We start from the raw sequence: 15,919 nt of genomic DNA, 5'->3' as shown, positions 1-15,919 counted from the left end.
GTGGTGGTGGTGAATCACCTGCTACAGGCCAGACTGTGATGTCCCTCATCCTACTGGATCCCTCGCTCCTGGGAAACTGCTGTTCCTTATTCCTGGAGTATTCAAATCAAGGGCCTGCTCAAGGCACCGGGTGCTACTCAGCAGGAGTAAGGGTGCCCAGTGCGTGGCCTTCATTCCAAGGGGAAGCAGTGTGTGTTGGCTGCTGCTTCGCCTTTGAAGCGCCCGATGAATGAGTGCTGCGTGCCCATGTCAGAGCCCGGGCGTGAGACTCTGTTAGGCCAGGCCCTGCCGGAAAGAGCAGCTTTCCTTATTGCTCCCTTCCCGGATCCACATTTCGGCTTTTCTCCTGGCTGGACGACCCAGGATTTTTCCACGGGGACCCCATCGGATCACACTTCCTCAGCCCAAACAGCTGGCGCGCTCCCCCTCCAGCCCTCAGCCTGCTGCCACCCAACTGTTGCATTCAGTGCTTGGGGGAGAGGGCAGCCCAGCTGCACACACAGATGGAGAGGAGAGAACTGCCAGGAGCAGGGGACGCTGCGTGGCTGACATCAAGAGTTTGGGGGGAGGAGGATAAAGTCCCTTTAAGCCCCTGGACTTGTTAGCTCTGGCTGACATCACCGGGCAGGGGAGGGGCCTGCCTGAGAGTTATTGTCACTATACATCACTTCCTAGCTGCTGCCATACTCACAGTTACATCGCGGGGCAGCCGCTATAGGTGCCAAGTGGATCTCTCGCTCGCTCGCTCCGTGTTTGGTTTTTCCTGCTGCTGTTGCTCCACGAATTCTCCCGGGGGAAGGACTTCAGGCGGGAGCTGCCTTTTTCATGGCTTTTCTTCCCCAGGATGAGATCCCGAGTGCTGCCCCCAAGAGACTCTACACGCGGTAAGGGGACTTCCTATGCCGAGGTTAACGCGCCCACCCTGCAGGGGCTGGAGCCGGGGCTTGCCAGGTAGCCGAGAGAGTCGCCAAGCTCCTTGGTGGCGGCAGTAAAGCGCTGGCTGCGAGCCCGGCAGAGCAAAAGTTCTCCGGCTGTAGCGAGCCGACGAGGGTTTCATGCGCCGGTTCACCAGCCAGCCCCCTGCTTTGCGCTTGACCGGAGCGGAGCGGAGCTGGAGAGACCTTGGACCAGCCGCCGGCTAATCGCTGCTCCGTCCAATGCAGCTGTGCACGGCCGGGCTGCACCGCCGGGCGGGCTCAATCGCCCCTGGTTGGTAGCCTGGCTGCCGGCGGGCACATGTTTCCTGTAGGCTACAGCCTGCCGGGGAGGCTTCGCAGCCCGGAGCTCTGGTTCAAAGCGAAACCCAAGGGTCGGCGGGGAGCACACGCGACTGCACTTACCGGGTTTCTCTTCCGAGCGTGTCTCGGCTTGCGCCCTTGGGTGCAAACCCGCAGCGTCAACACCGGAGCCGGCTTTCGGCAAACGCGGCTCTTGAGCTCCCCGGCTCCGGCGCAGGCGGGAGGTAGAAGCATCTCCGCCCTGGCACTGGTTTCTCTAGCCCCAGTCCAGAAGGGTGGGTGTGTACACACACACACATATATATATATATATATATATCGGGGGTTTGAACCAGAGACCCTGGCTGCTAAAAGCAGCAGGTTCTCGCTGCTGCCGCAGGCCGGAGGATGGCGGTTCCCTTACACGGTAACTTTAGAGGTTTAATTCCTTCCTATGGAACAAGCCCCTGCTGTGTCTGATTCAGCCCAATCTGGGATGGCCAGCGCTGCTCAGACTGGGGCACAGCAGGTATTTGAATGTCTCTATCCCAGACCCTAACCTCAGAGCTAAGGAGTCCCTCTTGAAAGCCTTGTTGAAATCAATATGTTTCAGCTGTGGGACAAAAATTCATTTAGTTGGGGGAAAAAATGTTCTCACCAGCTGTAGTCTCCCCCCCACCCCCCAGCTGAAGGAACAGCTCCAGCAGCTCTAGTGGATTCTTACCCTCTTGAAGAGGGAGGGACAGAGGCCCACAAGTGTGGTTTACCAATGCATCTGAGAGGGGAATCGTGAAAAAATGGTATGATGCTTGATTCTTCATAGACCAGTGCTGCTTTATAAAACATGTAACAAGGTAGGACCTGCTCTGAGTAGCTTACGGTCTTTTGCAGGTGAAAAAGGGGTATCTAGGAGGCCTGCAATTCATAACATGCACTGAGGATTCTGGGTGCAAAGATAAGTGGAGGAGGGTTGGTTAGAAATGGGTTTTCCGGAGTGTTTTGTAAGAGGAGAGGAAGTGCTGGCCTGTGGGAAGTGAGAGGCTGTTACTCTCATGGGGGCACAGAAAGTGTAAAGATAAGAGCAGCAGAGAGAATACTGGGCCCCTCATAGTAGAGAAAAGCTATGACATGGCTGTAATTAACATCTAGGGGATTCTTTACTGAAGCTGCTGGCCACACAGACCCTGTAGTTCTCCTTGGTTCTCTTGCTCCTAGAGCAACTAACTAATTGTGTTACTTAGCATCATGCTAAGATTTTGCCTGGACCAAGCAGTCATGGGTGGGACTGTTGATTACATTACACATTCAGAGCAGAGGCAGGTTTGCCCAAACCCCAGTCTCAACGCGAAAAATGGATGCCACACACACAAAAGTAGAGAATGTTCTCATGAACCACGTGCAAATGGAAATGGCTGTGTTTTCCCCGCTCTGGTCCTGCCTGTTCCTTGAACCAAATCACAGAAGTCTAGTGAGCTGGAGAAAGTTTGTGACCTTAAGATATTTCTGTGTTGCTATCAATATTATCTGCATTTCCGTTTCTCTCCAGCAATGGAACACAGTCTCTGCAATATCTGGAATTTAAAAAAAAAAAATCCCTCTAACCATACACAATATGGTGGTTTTTCCATTGGCTCCTCTTGGATACATGCTTTACACAATAATTGAACCCAGCAACTAAAGGGTGATTTGTCTGAGTCTATTGACTATGAGTTGAATAGAACACCAGGTGCCTGTTTAGGTTGTTGTTTTTTCCCCCAGTGACCACCAGCTACTGGTAACAGCCAAAAGAGCAGGGGCGGCCAACCTGAGCATGAGAAGGAGCCAGAATTTACCAATGTACATTTCCAAAGAGCCACAGTAATACATCAGCAGCCCCCTCCTCCCCCCATCAGCTCCCAGCATCTCTCCCTCCCTCCCCGCACCTCCTGATCAGCTGTTTCGTGGCGTGCAGGAGGCTCTAGGCGGGAGCGGGAGAAGCGAGGGCACGGCAGGCTCAGGGAAGGGGGTAGGAAGGGGTGCAGTGGGGCCAGGGCCTGTGGCAGAGCCAGGGGTTGAGCAGGGAGCACCCCCCGGCACATTGGAAAGTTGGCGCCTGTAGCTCCAGCTCCGGAGTCGGTGCCTATACAAAGAGCCACGTATTAACTTCTGAAGAGCCACATGTGGCTCCGGAGTCACAGGTTGGCCACTCCTGCAAAAGAGAATGCACTGTTGCAACTAATGGTTTAGCCTACACCTGTTTTAGGCTGGGGGGGTGGCAATGTATACTACCTTCTAAGCAGGTAGAGTCAATCGCTCTTACTTCTTGCAAACCTTTTAATTTAAATAAACTCGAATCATTTTTGTGATGGAGATCCAAGTGGGCGTTTTGTGACTCTTTAATACATGCCCACCCCTGCCTGGTTTCCAGAACTGCAGGCAGTGCTGCTCCTTCAGGGAGGGATAGGAGAGGTGGGTAGATGCCCCACCTCTTACAGGTGGATTCATCTAGACCGCTCTTAGGAAAGAGGTGAGCTGCTAAAATCCCCAGCAAATGAAATTTGGCCACTTCAGCTGAGTTTTTGATGTTGCTTGAACTCAGACTGCAAGGGCTATGAAATTCCCACAAACCACGGCTGCTGTGACTGAATGTCGTACCCCTCCCCCTGCTGGGAGAATACTCCACGCTGCAGCCTTGAGACTGTCCTTTTGCGCCTGACATACCTGCTTTGTGCACCCAAAACTCCCATTGGCTTCCAGGGGCATCTCAGATCTGTGGAATGTGGTTGGGCCTTTTGTGTTCCAAGCTCACTGAGGGTGGCTGGGACAGTCAGCTATGTCAGAGCTTGTACAAGGACTGAATGTGACCAGGCATCCTGGATTATGCTTTGTGGTGGATACTGTGGATCAGACTCCTCCTTGAGGGGGTGTCCTCCGAAACCCCAAAAGTTAAAGGCCTTCTGCTTTACCAGGCCATTCTGCAGATTTGATAAGGCTGTGTGTGAGAGAGGTCAGCATGTTCTTGGGAGAGCAGAGCAAGGTTGAATTCCCATCACGGGGACATTATCAATCCTACACGGAGAGGACATTAGCTAATGGTGCACTCAGATCAGAAACGAACAAAGCTGGCACGAAGGCTTGGATAAAAGACCATCCTCCCCAGTGCTGCTGGTTTGAAAAGACTCAAACAGACCCCAAAGCATTTAGAAATGTTCCTAATTTCCCCTGAGCATGGGATGAACAGCCTCTGGCATCCAGCTCATTAGGGTCAATCCAGCATTTACCTGACCTAGCTGTGTGGGGGGCGGGCAATTTATTATATCAGTGTCCCTCAAAGCATCCTGGTTCTTCCTCTTAATGAAGGCGCCCTATGATGATAGACTCGTGGGCTGCATTTTGCCGAAGCCAGTAGGAGCTGAGATAGTTCTGCACCGACACAATCGGGCCATATGAAGCCAGTGTTTGGAAAGTGTTTTAACAGAACAGGGGAAAGGGAGCTAGTGTTATGGATTTACTAATCCATTGGGGGAAAGACCTGTGATCCCCAAGTACAGCACAGAGAACCTGAGCTCCCCTCCCTGTGCTGATATGGACTCGCTCTGTGACCCTTGTGCAAGTCACAGTTCCTCTGTGCCTCAGTTTCCCCATTGGTAAATGAGACTCATGAAACATACCTCAGAGGTGGCATGAGGCTTGATTAGCGGCTGCGCTCCATACATTGCTCAGGTCGGACTCTGGCTGGCTGCGGTAGAAAACGTGGCCCTGTGGCCCTGCAGGAGTGTTGATGCAGATTTCCTTTTCTGGGCAGCGCTGCCCTTCTGAAGAGACCTTGCATAATCACTCACCTTTGTACTGCTAGTCATGGTAGTGATAGATGGTGTGGGCCTGGCTGCTTGCTCCATAAATCTGAGCAAAGCTGGAGTCTGAAATGGGAGAGAGGTGTGGGGAGCGAGGCCAGGGCTGTTCTATTCGTCCCTGTTTTAGAAAAATACATCTCTGCTCAGAACAGTTCCACTTTGAAGTGCTTTACACCAGATCCTGGCCACCCTCCCCTGCTAGAGAAGGGCACCAGGGCACAATCCCCCAACACGCACACATACCTTGCATGGGACTGCCAGAGTCCTGGAGCTGTGCTTTTTAAGGGGGTGCTTGTGTAGCCATCTGGTGAGTGGGTGTTAGTTTCCCCTCTGGGCTCAATCCATAGTGGATATAAGTCTGCTACAGCCCCCACCTGTATAGTCCTGGAGGTCCCAGGGTCAGTCCCTGCTGTGTCAGCCAGGAGGGCATCCAACACATCTGCACCAACTCCTAAATTGCCCCCTTCTGCGCTGCCCTGGCCCCATAACTGCAGAGAATTTGGGGTCTAGGATTCAGATCCCAAACCAGCCTCTGAGTGCCCTGAAAAGTTCAGTGGTTTTCTTCTTTTTGAATAAAAGCCCAAGTTGGGCAGAAGAACCATATAACAGTATGTCCATCACCTGGGCGATATTCCCTTGGGAAGAGCCTATATCCATATGGCTGCATTTTTTTTCAATAGCTCCCAGAGCTCGCAACACTCCATGAAATATTCAGATCTTTTTTTGGACACACAGCCCTCAGAGAAGCAAACCTCCCAAGCATTCGAAGAAATGGCTGTGTATTATTTTGGATGTGTGGTGGTGTGTTTTGTGTAGTGAAGGGGAAGTCTAATTGGGAGCAAAAGAAAATACTTTCACCTGTGTGATAAGATTGCTATCTTTTGAAATAAAATGTAGTAACCACCTCGTGAATGCAGAATGGTCATCTCCTTTCCCTTTTCTGTTCAGTCACTGGCTTTTCAGCTGCAATTACTCACCGAGGTGAAAATTAGCAAGTGGCTTTTGTTACGTGGACAGCTAGGAACTGGACTGAAATCCACCGACCCGTATCAACCCAGACTGGAACTGAATAGGCAACGTAGCGATGAAAAGCTTCATATCTCACTGCAAATCCTCTGAGCCATCTATGAGAGGTTTCTGATGGTTAGTGGTAGGAGAAACATCACCGAAGCTTTTTCAAGAAAATACCAGAGATAAAAAGAACATGACTGGATTGTTCTGTCTAAGTGGAAAGGAATTCAGGTGAAATGCATCCTTTGAAATTGCACATGTAGTCTAAATGGCTGGAATCGCTGTACCAAGCCTAAGTGTTTAGAGTGGTAACATTGGGAAGGAAAAACTCTCCGGTTGCATAATGAATTTTGATGCAGATCCCAGGCGGTTGGCCATGCACAAGTTCGCAGGGTGGATACCAATTGGTATATTGCAAGTAGGCAGGCACCTTATTTGGTAGGACAGGCAAATAGATGGAGTGGCAGGCACTCGCTGCAAGGTTAAGTGACTGCACCACAATGATTCAGACAACAAATGAGTTATTTTGCACTGTGGACTGTCTCCCCTGCACTCTGTTCACCTCGCCTCTGCTGGGATAACTTCTGCAATTCCAAACAGTTACTCTCCTTCCCACCAATGTTTCCTCCTTCTCCCCAAATATGTATTTCTACTGCGAAAATCTCCCCCATCATGCATGGCAGGCTGAAGGACATTCAGTCCTAGATCTCTGGCAGGTCTACGGTCTGGGATGCTGTAGACCATGAGACTTGCCATTGGAAAGCCGACGATGCCTCTCTTTTGTGATATAAGGCCTTTGTTTTTAGCCCTGATATATCAGACCTTCAAACTGCTGTATTACTACATTTGGAAAAGCCATTTTAGATCATTTTTAGATGTCTCTAAAATATTATTAGCTATAGTTTTTCTGCCTCCACCTACGGCCTGTGCGGTTGAACTCATGGCACCAAGACAGCCTGGCTTGGCAGGAAAAAGGGTCTGAAAAATCGCACACACAAACATTTCTCAAATGTCTGTGCTGCGTAATAAGGGGTCTAGGCAAATGGTTTTGTTGAGATCTGTTCGGCTTGCAGAACTTGTTTGTAGTTTTAGCATTCATGAGTAATGTGGTCGTCCCAGACTGAAGCCAATAGAACATTCTCTCCCCCACAGCAGCAGGCATTCTGCAAGCAACTGGATGGCTTTGTGGCTAAGGCACCGGACTGGAACTCAGGAGATGTAGGTTCGTTTCCTGGCTTTGCTACAGACTCCCTGTGCAATCTTGGGCAAGTCACTGTATTTCAAATGTCACCATATTTAAAAGGGGGATGATGATGAAGATCCACCTTTGTCTCTCTTGTCTATTTAGAGTGTACGTTTATTGGGGCTGGAGACACCTCTTACTCTGTATATGTACAGCCCATAGCACAATTGGGTTCTGCGCTTAGCTTTGGCATCCAGTTGCTACTGTAATACAAATAATAAATGCATTGCCCTAAACACACAGACATGCATATATGTATATAGGTCATCAGAACACTTTATATTAGTCTTCCAATCAAGATGCTCTATCAGTATTCCCTGTGCCAGTTTAGCTGACTGGCAGTTAACTAACACAGCTTATGCCAGACGTTGTGCGTGTTATGTTATGTTCCCATGAGCAATAGCAATCCCTGCATTTTTTTTGTCCTAAAATATTCCATATTGTAGAGCAGATACGACAAACGAGTGGAACAGAAATAGCATTTTAGAGTGGGGTGACAGGCTTAGGAGTTATGCAATTCTCTCTGCCCTTTCTATCAACTCAAGTCAAACCAACCTGTTAGCTTCTTTGCCAGGGTAATAAGCCTTGTGGATGGGCGGAAGCAGTAGATGTGGTATAGCTTGACTTTAGTAAAGCTTTTGGTACGTCTCACATGACCTTCTCATAAACAAACTAGGGAAATACAACCTAGATGGAGCTACTATAAGGTGGGTGCATAACTGATTGGAAAATCGTTCCCAGAGAGTAGTTATCAGTGGTTCACAGTCATGCTGGAAGGACATAACGAGTGGGGTCCCGCAGGGATCGGTTCTGGGTCCGATTCTGTTCAATATCTTCATTGGTAATTTAGATATTGGCATAGAGACTACACTTATAAAGTTTGCGGACTATACCGCGCTGGGAGTGCTTGGGAGGACAGGATTAAACTTCAAAATGATCTGGACAAACTGGAGAAATGGTCTGAAGTAAATAGGATGAAATTCAACAAGGACAAATGCAAAGTACTCCATTTAGGAAGGAACAATCAGTTGCACACACTAAAATGGGGAATGACTGCCTAGAAAGGAGTACTGCGGAAAGGGATCTGGGGGTCATAGTAGACCACAAGCTAAATATGAGTCAACAGTGTCACACTGTGTTGCAAAAAAAAAGCAAACATGGGATGTATTAGCAGGAGTGTTGTAAGCAAGACACAAGAAGTAATTCTTCGGCTCTACTCCGCGCTGATTAGGCCTCAGCTGGAGTATTGTGTCCAGTTCTGGGCGCCACATTTCAGGAAAGATGTGGACAAGTTGGAGAAGTCCAGAGAAGAGCAAGAAAAATTATTCAAAGTCTGGAAAACATGACCTATGAGGGAAGATTGAAAAAACTGGGTTTGTTTAGACTGGAGAAGAGAAGACTGAGAGGGGACATAACAGTTTTCAAGTCCATAAAAGGTTGTTAGGAGGAGGAGGGAGAAGAATTGTTCTTCTTAACCTCTGATGATAGGACAAGAAGCAATGGGCTTAAATTGCAGCAAGGGCGATTTAAGATGGACATTAGGAAAAACTTCCTAACTGTCAGAGTGGTTAAGCATTGGAATAAATTGCCCAGGGAGGTGGTGGAATCTCATTCATTGGGGATTTTTAAGAGCAGGTTGGACAAACACCTGTCAGGGATGGTCTAGATAATACTGAGTCCTGCCGTGAGTGCAGGGGACTGGACTAGACGACCTCTCGAGGTCCCTTCCAGTCCTATGATTCTAAGTCAAATAAGCTTAATTGACTTTGAGGCTTGGGCGCATCCCCCTGAAGTCAGTTCATGGAGAGATGAATGTTGACACTTTAATTGGCCATCCCTGAGTCTTACTGGACAGGGAGACCTGGGCTTGGAAATGACAGTGTTCACCTGGCCCCTTCCTCTGCTGCACAGCATGGCTTGGTCGTGCCTTGCACGTGATGGCCTTGACTTCCATCACCTGCTACATGAAGGTCTTTTGCCAGGAGATTCACTGCTGTGCTGCCCACCTTGTCGTAGCTCCTTTCTGCTCTCCCCCTACCCCGGGAAGGGGCCTGAAGAACCACGCTCATAGTCAGCAAAGGAGAAGTTGGGGGGCACTGACGGGTCCCCAGGTGAGGAGATCATTGGCAGCCCAAGTTGGGATTGACTTGGGTGCTGAGAAAAGGGTTTGGCTGGACAGTGGGAATGTTGCCTTCGCTGGAAATGTTTGTTTTTAAAAAGCCTGGGCTGTCTGGGCGGCGAGGAAGAGCCTTTTACCGCTAGATTGCTGGTTCAAATCCAGCTGGGGTCAGCAATACCCAAAAGACATTGCCTTTAGGCTGAGACCATGCTGTGTAGGCAGCCAATCTCCCAGTGAAGCAGTGTCAAACTCGGGGAGGGAGGAATGTATTCTGAGCTGGGGGGGAGGGGGAATACTGTGCACATTTTACCCACAGCAATGAATCCCTAGAACCGCTGATTCCTCCAGACATATCGGGTCCTCAGATGGTGCTGTGCGTTTGACTCTGAATGGTGCCGTGCATTTTGGTGGATTTGTGTTAAGCTCGAATAGCATTATACAAAGTCATTGGTATCTGTATGTTAAGCCATTGGCTACAATGCGGTGTGCACATTTGATTGTAAGCATTGACCACAATTACAGTTTTGCCTGTGCTCTTTATTACAATGGATCGTTGGCTGTGTTTGAATCAATGCCTTACTGTTTTTAATATTTAGTGAGAGTTGCATGTTGATTTTTTTTTTCATTGGTATATGTACTTGTGTGGCGAGGCAGGGGCGTAAATTGCTACAGACACAGAGAAAGGGGGCACAGATCAAGTAAGTTTGAGAACCACTGTCCTAGCAGACGGGTGCTGGTGAGAGCCTTGGTGCTAATTGGTATTCTCCTTAGCAATAGTCATGCACTCCATCTGCCCTTGGTACTTTTGCTATATGGAATTAATTTCTGCAGTTGTCCTGGGTGATGTAACCAATTAGGGGTTGGCTTAATTTTATTTTAGAAAGGGAATTAGATAGCGTGCGTCTATTACAGCCACAGGATGAAAAGCCATTATCAGGGCTGGGAAATTGATTTGCTGCAGAAGAGACATTTGAAAATTCCTTTACGAACATTAACCCCCACCCTCACGCCTCCATGTGAAGCTTCAGAATGAGGATGCTACATGACAAATAGCAGAGCCTACTGCCGTGGTGGGTGCATTAGAAATACCTGGGTAAGCTGGATAGAAATGGTCTGTGCCAGTTTAATTTGAATTCTTATCCTTGGTATAGTAGCAATGAAAATGTTCCAGTATTTGGATCTATGCCAGCACTTTAAAATAAAAAGCTGGGGGTTGCCTTTTCTTGGCATGCGTCTCCAGCAGGAGCAACACTCGACTCGGCTGCAGAAAGGTCGAAGATCGGATATGTTGGCATAAGGCTGGAGAACCGGTTTCTGTCCCCTCAGAATGAAAAGAGGCGCAGTGTGGTGTGCAGCTGGGAAAAGCTCTTTATGGACTCCAGCTAATGGAAAGATATTCGCCTTTAAAGGAGCTCAGCAGAATGGAAGATCCAGCCTGGATTCAAAAGAATATCACTCACCTGTGCATTAAAGTGTGATCTCTCCAGCTGTGATTTATATGGAAACTTCAATGCTGGAAGTGTTCAGTGCCCTGCCATTCTTTGGCCGGAATTAGGGATTTTGTACATACAAATTCCATGTTCCTGCCGGAGCTCCTGGGCAGGTAAGGGCTGGCCAGAGAGGTCAGCCTCAACAGAGGAGAATTCAGCTTGGGTAAGTGGTCACAGAGGTTGGATTCTTTTCTCTCTTGCCCTCTTCCCCCTGAAGAATCTGTTCCCTGCTGGGGAGAGCAGGCTCGTTCTGCTAGTGCTTCTGGCCCTGGATGCGGTACAGCGAGGAGAGCCATCCATGGCGCATTGCCAGGCCTAGCTGAGAACCAGAAGCGAAAAGGAGCCACTTGCCTGAACGTTTCAGCACCTTGCAGGGAGTTTGGCTCAAGAGGGTGTTGGGCTGGACACACAAGGCCTCTGAGACCAGGAAAATGCTAGGAGAGTGGGCTGCATAGCTGGGAATTGTGCTGTTTCCACTTGGCGCTGCCAGGGCATTGGGGGTGGGTGAGGAGGGTCTTCTCTGCCCTCGGCATGAAGTGATGTCAGAGATTCTCTGGTGGGCCCCGCTGCCACGGTTGGGCCTGCCACGAGCACAGCCCTCTTCCCTTCTGCTGCTGCTTAGCGTGGCATTGTAAGGAGTCCTAGATGATGCTTCACGGTGCGGGTGAAGGGCAGGTGGTACTAGGCCCCTGGCTCCCACCCACATCCTTACTGCTTGTATCTCCTGGTCCCGCGCCCCTCCAGCACTGGGACCCTCCCCTGGTGAATCTGTGGCTCCAAAACCAGTTGGTTCCTGGCCGACTGGGACTTGTCTCAGGTTTAGGTTCTGCACTGGTGCCCATCCCTGTGGTACTTGAATATGTCTCATGTTAGGTTGGCAAATGAGGCCCCTAATGGACATCATAGAGGATTTGGCTCTTTCTCATCCCTGGGAAGGAGAAGCTCTGCATGGGCTCTGATTCATTAGCAATAAGTGACGAGGCAGACAGAGTTGTAGAAAAGAGATCTTTATTAAGCGTGATGAGTCTCTCGAGCTTGGGGTAGCAGCCTGGCCCTGGCTTGTGTTCATGAACCCCTGGTGTCCCTGCCAACTATGTCTCCCCTGAAACTTGATCATCCTTATTCACTCTCACTCCTCATATTACAGAGCCGGGCATTTCTTTGGGGGTAGGGAGCCCTGGGGGCCTGCAGGCCCCTGTAGACCATTTTGAGCCTGTGCTAGTGAGCAGTCAATTCGCAAAAGCAGAGTGTGGTGGTGAGAAAGGGGTGTGTGTGTGTGTGTGTGAGTTATTGGTTGCAAATGTAGTTCCTTAATGCCCAGGCTGAGTTTGAATTAGGGCGTATTACATGCATAATCCAATGCAGCTGCCCCTATATGCAATGGTATTGTCAGTGGCAGCACATTAAAGTATTCGGGATCAGGGATATTGCCCAGCAAGCCACATTTCAGGAGAATTAGTGATGCATAATTCCATCGGGGTTGGTGGGTGCGGGTCTTGGTAGGATAAATGAACAGGAAGCAGGTGAGCTGGACCCATTGTGCTCAGTATTTTAAAGCCAAGAGATATCTCCCAGCCCCTGCGGCATTAAAAATGTTGTCAGTCATCCTCTACAAGCAGTGTGTGAGCCAACACAAAAGTCAGAGGTGTTTATAAACTGCTGCTGCAGCACGATCTGTGGAGAATTTCAAAAGACCACTTTATTCTATTGTTTTTATTTTGAAGGGGATATGAAAGGCTGGTGAGGATGAAAGGCTAATATCCATGTCTTGAGCCAAACTATTGGGGGCTGACGCTGGGCAAGCTTTCCCCATATAGCTCTGCGGATGTATGTCCATCCTACCCCATACCATCCCTCTAGCTATTCCAGTCTTTGGCCCGGCCTCCCCCACTCCATCCCCCAGCAGCTCTGCTGCATCTTAGTCCAGCCCTGCAGGAATGTCTGATGCGCTAAGTCTGGGTCTCCAGCACTCTGCTCTCCCAATACCTCATTCTGCAACAGTGCGTGCAGTTCTGGTCACCCCATCTCAAAAGAGAGATGTTACATTTTCCAATTCTAACAGAGAAGGGCAACAAACACCACTGGGGTATGAAACAGCTTCCATATGAGGAGAGATTTAAAACGCTGGATCTGCTCAGCTTAGAAAAGAGACGACTGAGGGGGGATATGACAGAAGTCTATAAAAGCATGACTGGTGTGGAGAAAGTGAATCAGGAATTGTTATTAACTCCTTCACATAACACAGGAACCAGGGGTCACCCAATGACATTAAGAGGTGGCAGGTTTAAAACGAACACAAGGAAGTACTTCACACTACGCAATGCCAACCTGTGGAACTCGTTGCCCGGGGATATTGTGAAGGCCAAAAGTATAATAGGGCTAAAAAAAAAAATTAGATACGTTTCTGGAGAGTAGGTCTGTCAATAAGGTTATTAGCCAACATGGTCAGGGACACAGTCTATGCTCTGGGTGTCCCGAACCCTATGACTGCCAGAAGCTGTGAGTGGATGACGGGATGGATCACTCGATAAATTGCCCTGTTCGTTCCCTCTGAAGCACCTGGCACTGGCTACTGTTGAAAGACAGGCTAACTGGGCTAGATGGACCATTGGTCTGACCCAGGATGGCCGTTCTTATGTCCTGGTGCAACCCCTGCTTGTTCTGGTCCCTGCACCTAACCTCTGCACTTCAAACCCTTCCACCCATCACGCCCTGTTCCTCGCTGACAGCTCGGCAGGTGCACGTCAGTCTGACCTGCAACATTTGTGCCATGTCTACTTTGGGATCTCACACAGCCAATGAACCTTTATCCTAATCTGCAACATCTCAGTGTTGTCCCCTACTCTCGATTCTAACCATACACCTTAACGCTCCCCTGCCACAGTCCTGGCTACGTCAATCTGGGTCCACCCAGAGATTTGTCAATGGAACTCAGGATGACCTTAAGCCCCCCTTGCTATTCCAACCCTGCACCTCACCTGGCCAACCCTGCACCTCACAACCCTGCACCTCACAGAGCCAGGACATCTCAATCCTGACCAGTCCTAGACCTCTTGAGGAGAGAATGAAACTCATGGGTTTTTCAAACATTGGGTTGTTTTGCTTTACACAGTTCAGGTGACTCGGCAATATCTTCAGCCCTGACAAGTGAGCCACCAGCTGAGTCTCGTGAGGCAGGACTGTCTTAGGAGCTGTTCACCTCTTGATGCTCTGATAGCTCGAGAGTAAACTTGACTCCAGATTGCTGCCTAAGCAATCTTTCTTCCCCACTTCATGCCTGCCCAGCTCTGCTGGCCTTTGAGCAGCCAGCCCAGCTTCCAGAATTCAAAACCACTTCCCTGTACAAAAAATAAAATAAAAATGCTGACCATAGCCACAAAACAAAAATCCTGTATCTTTGCACAGCCTGATCATTAAAGCTGTCTGTGGGGCTCTAAGTCGAGACTATTTTTATACTGTCAGTGGGAAAACTTCCCATAGACTGTCTTGAGCTTTCCCTCCTCTAAGGTATTTGTAATTAAATTTTATTTGACAGATCTGATTTTCTAATCGGTTTAGTCTCCACTGGTACAAATAGGATTTTATTTTTCATTACAAGCTAAAGAAAGCTGACATAATCCAGTTGGTAAATTTACGTCATGTCTATCTGATGTTAAATGCAGTTGAGCCAGGGTGAGAGAGGGACATAAAAAGAACCAGTGTTAGTGGTTAGAGAAGAGGACTGGGAATCGGGGGGGGACATCACTGAAATGCAACCACTTCTGGAGTAGAACACAGCAGTTGTTAACACCATGCAGCAGTATTGCACAACATTCTAGGGAAGGGAGTGAAAAATACTAATCCCAATACAACTTCAGGGGGAATTTTAAGTCTGCAATTTATAATCGCCTCCCAGCTGGAATTTGCCTAGGACGCCAGGGTTACTAGCCCTACTTGTGTGAAATGTTTGATGTCACGGTTGTTCGCTGCTTCCAGCAGCACAGAACCCCCTGTGCCATGTGGTCCGTTGGCTCAGTACTGCCTCTGAAGGAAGAGTAAGTGCTGAGTACTGAGTCAATGGTTATGAAAATACTTTCCCAGAAAGACAGAGGGATAGCTGTCTCCACACCCATTTCATAGTGTCCTCTGCCAATCCTTTTTTGTCTACTCGCAGTGGCAGCTATAAAGCAAGACAGAGCGAGGGGGATGCAACCCTGTGCTTAACCATCATTTCTGTGCAAGAAATGACCGGGCTGGGAAAAGAACCTGCAGCAGAACAGGCCAGGGAGTCAGGCAGACTTGGACATTTTTTAGAAGTGAGCCTTTAAAGTGCAAGGCTGTGAACTCTCCATGTGTCCGTTCCTGTCCTAATATATAGTTTAAAAGCACAGTCCTGCAAGCACCTAATACTGACCATAGTCCCACTGAAGTCAATGTGGGAGGGAGGGAGCATTTGCAGAATCAAGTCCTAGATACAGCTTTCCAGTTGTTTTCCCTATTTTATGTATTTATTTCAATGTAAATAAAAGGATGGCTATGCACCATAGCACCTAATTAGTACCTCAACACAGGCCCAGCAGCATTAAAATAATCATGGAACGTTGCCAGCCTGCCACCTACAAAAAATCTCCTTTCAATCGCAAGCCGCCTTTAGCTCCCAGAATCTTACTTTGGGGTTGTCTGAGCTGGGAACGTTGGTCTTTCCTTTCCAGCAGTGAAAGAAGCCAGGATACACACTATGCTGCACTTAGAAAGCTTAGTGTCCTGCCCTGTGTTAAAAACACCATAGGCTGTTAAACCTGAAGGAATTCCAGACCTGGAGTTGGCTTTTCACCAGTAACATTCTGTCTTTTCTCTTTGCACTTTGCTCACCCAAGCTAGTCAGATTTCATGCTCTGGTTCTCACGCACCAGCCCAGCGCGGTAGCATCTGTGTTGCACATACTGCAGAGGGATGTCTGAATCCAAACAAAACCACTACACAAGGGCCTTTAAACAAAATACTAAAAGCGTTTCCATTAATACGAG

General features: G+C 48.8%; 1 protein-coding gene across 3 annotated transcripts in view; it reads left to right on the top strand.

The window, feature by feature from the left end:
• The first annotated feature begins 688 nt into the window (after nucleotides 1-688).
• Nucleotides 689-15,919, top strand: part of GPSM1 (G protein signaling modulator 1) — a 144,995-nt gene continuing 129,764 nt past the window's right edge. For all 3 annotated transcript variants that reach the window (XM_034793374.1, XM_034793373.1, XM_034793372.1), the window contains exon 1: nucleotides 689-884. In XM_034793374.1, the coding sequence (XP_034649265.1) occupies nucleotides 826-884 (59 nt within the window). In that variant the 5' untranslated portion in view covers nucleotides 689-825. The remainder of the gene's footprint in view (nucleotides 885-15,919) is intronic.

This window comes from Trachemys scripta, chromosome 17 (genome assembly GCF_013100865.1).
Source record: "Trachemys scripta elegans isolate TJP31775 chromosome 17, CAS_Tse_1.0, whole genome shotgun sequence".
NCBI classification, from domain to species: Eukaryota; Metazoa; Chordata; order Testudines; family Emydidae; genus Trachemys; species Trachemys scripta.
Note: the sequence above shows the minus strand (reverse complement) of the source record. Positions and strands in the feature narration are given on the sequence as shown.